The following is a 9,496-nucleotide window of genomic DNA, read 5'->3' as shown; positions in this document are numbered from 1 at the left end:
ATATCATTGGGTACAATTACATCAACAATAACATATTTTGAGAATATATTTACTTAAAAGTGTGAATTTGAAGCGTTTCTTGAATTAAAATGATTCCGTTATTCAATATATGAATTCACTGAATGTCACTTCCTATCACTCGCAAGCATTTATTCACAACCACAACTCACAATTGTCACAAACGTGCCTACGGACTTGCATCCCGTGCCATAAATAATAATGTCACAAATTCACAATCAGCGGTGGAATCAAAAATTCAAAACATTGGAAATAAAAATGGCGGCCAAGTCGAGCAAGCGGTTGTTCAAAAATGAGAATAAATTAATTAAATTGGATAAATTAGAGTATAGAGATGTTATATGTTCCATTTGCCAGTCAATTTTGATTGAGCCCGTAACTTTACCCTGTTACCATGACTTTTGTCACCATTGTTTTAGAGGAACTATAGAAAATAATGCTTTGTGTTGTCCACTATGTCGATTACGAATCGGTTCTTGGCTTAGAACATCAACTAAAAAGAGAGCTTTGTTAAACTTTCGCTTGTGGGACTTCATTCAAAATAAGTTTAGTGAAGAGGTATCTCAGAAACTAAGGGGAGACGATAAGTGCATATCACCAGGTTTGTGTATTTCTGGCCTAAATTGTTTACTTAAAACTATAATGTAACAAATACAATAATAAGAGTGTTCGGTATGATTATGTAAAATTCTTGATATGTGATTCACATTATAATTTTACTCAGAGACACCAATACCTCGGCTGAGTGAACCTGGAGAAATCAGATCTGAATATGAAGCTGAACTGCAGAGGCTAAGGGCAGAAAGATTAAAGCTTGAACAAAAACATATTCATGAAACACAGATTCTAGTTCAGTGAGTCTTGAATTGAGTTATATTTGCTTAAATAAATAGTTTCAGGTTTAAACAACTTTTTATTTTTTTTTAACAGGAGGCTTAAGCAAGAAGAAGAAGAAGCACATAAAAAATATTTAGAAAGCCTCAAAAGCGATGAAATATTAGCAAAGAAGTTACAACATGGAATGGATAAAAACAATTTTGAATTATCAAAGAAAAAGAAAGTAAATAAAAAAATACTAAAGCCAAGACTGAAATCTGTAACTATCGATAGTTATATGCCTAATTTAAGAAGCCAAGTTAATGGGCAAGTATCTTATATAATTAAATTTAAATTAATATCTTAATATATATAAATTATGTGACACGTTGTTTGTCCGCGATGGACTCCTAAACTAATGAACGGATTTTAATGGAGATTTCTTCATGGAGTGCAGTTTGGTCCAACTTGAGAGATAGGATATTTTTTATTTCGACTTGGGACCCATAATCATTTTTATTTTTAATATTTGTTTTGTATGGACATATTTTCTATGAGAGAATTTAGTGACACACGGTTTGACAGTTCCGCTGTGAAACAGTTTCATTATAACAACAGGGAGCATTATTTACAAAATAATTCTTGGTGTTTTGAAATTTTATTGGCAAATTCCTATAAAAGAGTATTTTTTATTATTATCTACAGAACAATGTCTGTCTGGTCAGCTAGTATTTCATTTAAATTGCAATATCTTCTATACTTGAAATGCTTATTTTATACAATCAAATAAATGGAGCTTTTAGTTTCAATAATTATCCATTAAATCAATCTTAAACTTTATGCTGGTAATCATTATGTCTATAAATAGAAATTAAATATAAAAACAATTATAATATTGTAATAGGTTTTGCGTTGGTAACTAATACATCATAAATATATTGTGTTGTTCATAAAGTAGGTGTAAAATTTATGTATTCATTTCATTTATACATGTGTTTTTATTTAAAAAAATCTGAATGTTTAATTTTGTTTTCCCATGTTATTTTTCTTACAATATTTTTTTGCTTAAGGGGCAGTTAGTAATTTTATGATATAGTTTGTCAGTTTGCTATTGACTAACTATAGCAGAAAGTAGCATTATTAAGTTTATGGTAAATATGGAACATTTTGTCTTTGTCATTGAACATCAAACCATATTTTTGCAGAATCAATTTGGCAAAGTTGATTCAAATATTTATAGATGCATTTTCAATTTGGTAATATAACTCTTTACCGTACAGATACAGTACTGGTAATGGCAATTATTACTAAAATTGATGAATAAATGGTTCAGTTTAGTTGGAAAACAAATGTAAGTTGATTTTTGAATCAACATCAGATTTACTCAGTGACTTGTTTACACAGTGGACCTATTAGGACCATATTTACTAGTAATCACAAAAGTATGTGGTTGTTTGCTGCGTTACAAATAATTAATTAAAACTGAATAGCTAGTGGCTTGCAGTGTGCATACTGTTAGTAGTATCATCATGAGAAATTTCTGAATCAACAATCTAATTTGCAATCACAATTGTAGGTTTATTGAATAGCCTGCTAACAATTACCGGGGCGTAAAAAGAATAGGGGAGTCCAAAAGTAAACTAAGAGCTTTTTACATGTGGGAGAGTCACGCTGCTGTCTTATGACGTCAGCAAAATCAGGCCGTACTTGTCCGGGTTAATTACCAAACGCACAGAATACGGGCGTGAAGTTTAAATTTGGCAATTTTAGTTGCAAATTTAATTTATCCCAGAATTTAGGGACTTAGAAATATCACTTTAAAAATAACAAATTGCTTATATTTAAATATCTTGGTAATATTGCTAACCTAACATATAATTTTTTTACATTTATTTTTACTTACTCACTATTTAATTTTTTATGTTTAAATTCCTTTTACAGAACCTCTGTGAGCGCTGAGGATAAAGATACAAATGAATTAAATTCAAGAATGCCATCTAATTTAGAAAATAACACAAAACCGGAACCTCAAAACAGTAGTAGTAAAATTTTAAACTTTCTGGATGTAAGAGTAAAAGATGCATGGAATAAAGAAAATGGGAAGAATCTAAAGATCAAGGTAGTAAAAATATGCTGTTCTAATTTATGCAGGCTTAATCAACAATACATTTGCATGTACATCGCCTACCCGTCATACACAATGGGTAGACTTGAATTGTAGCTAATTAAATTGAACTGAATTGTAGTAGAAAAAATGTAGCTCATTACAAAATGGAACACATTGATCACTTTACTGGCGTTAATTCACACAGGTTATGCTCACAATGTGTCTCAATCTTTTTTGTTCATAGCTTTGCTAACATCACATAAATTTTGCCAAGAGGCTGATAAAAAGACTGATTTCAGTCAATTTTGTTCAGCTGTTCTTAAACTATGTTTTATAACATTATCACAACTGTGCTTGTTATGGAGAGCATAATGTGTGAGTGATACAACCTCAAGCTGCACTACTTGAACTGGAACTGAGGCGATCGATTTTGCATACATGCTTTTATAGTACTTTTTCAAATTAATTTTCTATATTAAAACATTTTTTGATGACCCTGACTATTAAGCTATAGAGGTCACGGGTTGAATCCTGGTAGGTGCAATCATTTATATGATGAATATGGATGCTTGTTTCCCAGTCATGGATGTTTATATGTATGTTTAAGTAAGTATATTGTATTAAATATATCGTTGTCTTGTACCTGTAGTACAGGCTATGCCTAATAGCCAAGACAATTTGTGTAATAGTGTGTCAATATTATTATATATTATATTTTTATTTTGTATGATATTTTTTTTATTCTATTAGAAAAATAGCTTACGATTATTGTTTTAATTTCTAAAATAATGTTCTAAAAATTAGAAGAAAAGTGGCTGAATTATTTTGTGGAATGACATAATTTACTGACATACACATGCAGAATGGTTTTATTATGTTATAGTTACTTTAGTTTTTCTTATATAAATTTCTTGTAGTCTTTCCTGAGATGATGGTCATACTTCACTATGATGTCGTTATTGAAAATAATTGCTTTGAATATTAAACAATTATCATTAATTGTAGAGTTTCTTTGAAAATCATATATAAAAACTTATGTATGCTTTTAGGAAAGTGCCATTCAAAATAGTAAGGAAATAAATGACAAGACAACTAAAACGAAAAATGGTATTCAATCTCTACTCGTTTCTCTACCTCTACCGTCACTTAAGTTGATTCCTCACAAGAGTAAGGTTGTTGAAAAAAGAACAATTGAGACTGGTAGTGTAGATTCAATGCAGCAAGAACTATGTTACTTCAAACCTATAGAAGAAACAATAACTACAAGGTACGGAGAATTATACTAATATACTGGATAGACACCACAAAAGTTTTCAACAACCGAATTTAGTAAAATCTCAGACCTACGTAAATTCATTGTTAAATGAAACTGTGGAATGAGCTTTCTTGCATGGTGTGTCCATAATTTAAACATGGGTACTTTAAAAAATGTGCAACCTTTCTAAAAGTTTGGCAACACAGGAATCATTCTCTTGTAGTTGCGAGAGAGTGTGGTTGGAAGTGATCACTTAATGTCTGGTGACCCCTACACTATTTGTATTACATAAGTAAATACTAATAATATTTTTTATACTAAATTTTTATAACCTCTTCTGTCTCAGTCAATGGTGTCGATACATAATTATGAGGTGACAGTTAATTTACATTTTTATGAACAATCTGTGTGATAGTATGTGACATTGGCTAACTTGTGGTGTACCTACCCCAGACGCCACAGTAGAAAGAATAGAATAAAATATGGATTTCACTAAGGGAGTGCCCGTAGAAGGGATGAACATTAATGTTGTTAATTTTTGAATATTTTGGAATGGTATAAATGTACTAGTATTTATGTGGTAAATACAATATTCATTTATTGCGCTATCATACACAAAAATGACAATTTATATTACATAAAAAATTTAACACTTCAGAACTATTACAATTATTTAACATTAATAAGTCTATCTCTCAGAAAAATCAACTTTCATTCATAATTTCAATGACTGTCTTACGAATTTTCGATCAGGTCACGCGAGTATAACATTTTATACCCATCCCAAGAAAAGTGCAAACGCTGCTAAGGAAGTTTTCACTTCAAAAATATTTAAGTTTATGGATCGAAATAAAAAAACTTCCCTATCTCTCTATGCGGTCAAACAATGTGACATGAAATTTTTATATATAAAGATTATGAATAAGTTATAAATTTTAACATGCCATCCTAATGATTTTAGTTATAAACCAAATAATTGCTTACCGCTTCGTGTGCCAGGCCTGCGTTTAGAGAATGGAACTAAAACACTGAAACACAATGATAATCCACCGAGCAGATCCCAGTATATTGACAGCTTATGCCACTTAAGAAGTACATCATTAGCACAAAGATTGCCATCGGCTTTTGTTATAGCTCTTAGCAAACTATGGTCTAAAGAGGTATTTATGACTTAAGTTTATCTCAGTTGTTTTTATTAACTGAATGTTTTGAATATAAAGTAGATATTCAGTTTTTTTTACTAATGTTAGTATACTTGCTTTACTAAAGAACATTTTATTTTTTTTATGGTTTTATGTTATACTAGTTTATAATTTCAACAAATATTTAACAGGAAAACACAGGAAAGACTAGCAAGCAAACAAAATTTATACAAACTACAGATGATCCGAGTGAAATACATATGGAGCCGTCTAATATTGACACACATAGTACTAATAGAAATTTAACAGATGAAGCGAACGGGTCACTCAGGCGAACAAGATCAATGGGTTGTATTTCAAAAAAAGATAATGAAACAACTCCAAAAAAGAGATCAATTGAAGGTAAAAAGTCAGCATCAGAACGAAAGGTTAATTTGAGGAGCAATAATAAACGAGGTAATTCCCAAACAAATACAGCTTCCCCGGCATTTCTTTCAAATGCTATGAACAATAATAAGGTAAGCCTTGATATCAACAATATTCCTAACCCCTTAGGTAATTATGATGTTAATAATATTTTGCAAGAGCAGTTGAGAATTGAAGCACTTATCGAACAAGAGAAGAAAGATTATGAGTTAGCGTGTAAGATGGAAGCGGAATGGAATGGGAAAAGACAACTGCGACGGAATGCTGCCAAGCGACAGATCACATTAACAGACTCTATTAGATCAGCAAAAAAAGTGAAACTTTAATTTATTTTAAAATATATACAATAATGTATAGTAACTCTTATGAATAGCATTCCGAATTATTTCTTTTTTATCCAAATGTGTGACTAGTAGGTTTAATGACTAAAGTTCCAATCATACAAATATTTCTATAGACAATTTGTTATTTTTAAAGTGGTACTCCTCATTTCTGGGATTAATTATTCAAATTTAATTTATAACCAAAATTTATGACCGATGCAAGACTCCAGGACTCGGGAAAGAGCACTCGGGTCGAACCCGAGAGTCGAGTCTCGCATCGTACATAATATTTGGTTACAAATTAAATTTGTATATTTATTGAATAATGGCTATAACAATACTTTTTTAACATTAAATGAAACAGTAAATAATATCGCCTGCAGTCTTTTTTGAATTTAAAATATGTGGTAAAAAAAAAGGTCTCAAATAATTTTTATATTCAGCAGAACAATAGAAATAAGAGATAAAACTATGTTTATTTATAGAAACACTATTGTTAAGACCATCAAAAAATAGGGGGATTAAACATTTTTGGATTAAAGTGCACATAATATTATTAAATATAATACACAATAACTGGGAGCTATTACAGTAATTTTTATAATGAGCTTAGGAAGCATGTCAATAATACGTCTACACGATCGTATAATTAAATAAAATTACTTAAAAAAAAAGACATTTGCATTGAGAACATTCGACGCCGCTTAACGCGATGGAAGAAAGTTATTATAATATATTTGAGATTTATTTATAGCTGTCCCCAAGATTTACAAAGTTATGTGGCATTTTGTGAAAAAAAAGTGGCAGTTATTGGTTTGGTTTGCGATAAAATCACAAACACTGAGCTAAAAATACATCGTGTATCTAAATTTTTGTTGAAGCGAAGTTGTTACGAACAATCATGTTCTTCTGATGGTAAGTAATACGCCCTGCCCTATACAATGCAGTGCCGCTAAGCCACTTAGGTTGCTTTCTGCATCAGCTCTTCATTATTTTTTTGGTCAGCGAGCTCTCTATTTACGATTGTAAATTGTGCGCAGACTATAACCTCTTGTTTAGTACAAAAGCATTAGCTATATAGACGGTTTCCTTCTAAGCAATTCCGCGCTGATTTTTTTTAAGTACTACCTATTCATATTGTTTGGAACAAGGCATAAAAGGCATTTCCTTTAGAATTCTTTTTGATGTCACTTTTAAATTCAATATTTAAATTAAAATCAAATACTATTACATTTTTAATAACAATAAGGGGTGTATAAGATATATTGTTTTTAAAAATAATAATTAAATTACATTCAAAAATATTCGGGGAACAAGGAGATTATAATTATTAGAAAAAAAGCGCGTATACGTTTCATAAAGTCAAAGTCAAAAAATCTTTATTCACTGTAAAACTTTATAAGTTATTTAGTGCAAGTCAGGATGAAGTACAAAAGTTACAATAGCATTCAAATGAGTATAACAATATTCATTAAAAAATTTAGAATTCCAACTATCTTTATCATTCAAATAATCTTTCACGCTATAATAGGCCTTAGATGTTAATTTATTTTTTACGATACATTTAAATTTTTTAATAGGTAACATTTTAATTTCATTTGGGAGTTTATTATAAAATACAACACAATCCACTTTAAAATATTTAGCAATTTTACGGAGCCTAGTAGATGGCCGGCAACGCTCCTGTGATTCCTCTGGTGTTACAAGATAATGTGGGCGGCGGTGATCACATAACATCACGTGACCCGTGTAAGTGTCGTTTGCCCTCCTTTCCATAAAAATAGGAGGTGACCCTGTGCAGCACAGTTTAAAGAAAACATCGTTGGCACCCATACAAAAATGTTTAATTTAACCCCTGTTTATATTACATTTTTATGTTAAACACTCATCTACCAGGGTAAACAAGCACAGCTTGTTGTTCTTTACTGTGTCTCACCGATTGAAACTATAAAATATGTCAAAAAGTAGGTACATAATTTATAGCATAACTATTTATATGAATCAATTTTACATAACAATATTTAAATACCCTTCATATTAATTCAACTGCAAAAAGTACTGTGGTAATCAATAGAATATTTATAAATGACTGTAATTAATATTAAGTTTCGATTAGTTTTAGTGTGGCACTCAGTGTCAATTAAATTTTGTACTGTATCCTAAAATATTAATGGACCGACACTGCTGTACAAGTAATAGTGTCATATATATATCTCTTGAAATTTTGTAAATTGATCTGCTTTGAAAAACTATTGTATAACTATATAAATGTATCGTAATGTATTTTTTTTTAAATAGCAGAGGTTTTTAGTTATTTATGCAACTGTTGTGTATGGGGTATTAAAACACGAATGAGTGTTTTAATACCTAATTATCAACAGTTGCATACAAGACTTTATCTACACCCAGAATATGAATCCTTTAAAAGATTCTGAAACAGGTTGCTTACTGCTAACATTAAAACAGCCAGCCGTCCTAGTAGTAACCTAATCTCATCCATTACTGATTATATACAAATAAACTCAAGAATTATTTATTTTAGTAGTAATTTAGATTTTGTATAGTGCAATAATTATTAAAATTCACTTGAATATTAAGTTCTTTTGCAGCGTTTTAAATATCCGGCGGCGTGCTGTCAAAACTTGAATCGCTCATTTTTTCAATAAAAATGGCGGGGTTTCGAATAACCTACTTTTTTTTACGGTGCGCCACGTTCTGGTAGTGTGGAACGCGCGTAAACGAAAATGTTCTTTTTTGAAATTCATACAGATACCACGCATCGAGCAATAAGAATGTGGCTGTATGTTGAAACTCTTTGCGCATGAAGGGATCGAAAAAAAAAACCAAGGAGTGTTGTTATGAAATTCAGTACAACATTACAACACTCGTTTGGATGATGTAATGGTTATTACGACATAGGGTGTTTTAATGTTGGTAATAAGCTAACTGTTTCAGAATCTTTAATAGAGAATTTAAAGTATGGGTGTAGATAAAGTTGTTTATATAATAGGTGTTTGTTATAAATTAGATTTGCATTGTGCACACAGACTTATTAAATATACTAGCGTAAAGATGAAAGACGAACATAGCGTTGAGTGAGAACATCTCTAACGGAGATACAGAAAGAGAAAAGAAAAGCGAGTCTATAGTTATTGTGACTGATTTTGATTGATAAGTCGTAAACAGTCAGCCGCGCTTGGAATTAGCTCCTTGGAAGTATCACACATTGACAAATCAAAATTTGTTACGTATAAATCGGTTAGGTATACGCTAGTGTATTCTAAGTGTATAGTGCAGATAGCACTGACCTCTACATACCACTGAACTGGCGGCTGTCAAAGTGCTTTTGTGCCTGTTTGAAATTCGCCATTTTGGCGCTGTTGGCCATGTAGCGAGAGTCTGCGGTACT

General features: G+C 30.9%; 1 protein-coding gene across 1 annotated transcript; it reads left to right on the top strand.

Annotated features, from left to right (window-relative positions):
• The first annotated feature begins 248 nt into the window (after positions 1–248).
• On the top strand, positions 249–5,371 carry LOC126971296 (E3 ubiquitin-protein ligase rnf168-like). The gene is made up of 6 exons (XM_050817519.1): positions 249–619; positions 743–872; positions 949–1,161; positions 2,776–2,953; positions 3,991–4,208; positions 5,158–5,371. Exons 1-6 carry the CDS (start codon positions 277–279, stop codon positions 5,369–5,371), a joined length of 1,296 nt encoding a protein of 431 aa, XP_050673476.1. The 5' UTR covers positions 249–276.
• Positions 5,372–9,496: the final 4,125 nt, after the last annotated feature.

The sequence above is a fragment of the Leptidea sinapis genome, chromosome 23 (genome assembly GCF_905404315.1).
Source record: "Leptidea sinapis chromosome 23, ilLepSina1.1, whole genome shotgun sequence".
Taxonomy (NCBI): domain Eukaryota; kingdom Metazoa; phylum Arthropoda; class Insecta; order Lepidoptera; family Pieridae; genus Leptidea; species Leptidea sinapis.
The sequence above is the reverse complement of the archived record's forward strand: the minus strand, read 5'-3'. Positions and strand labels throughout refer to the sequence as shown.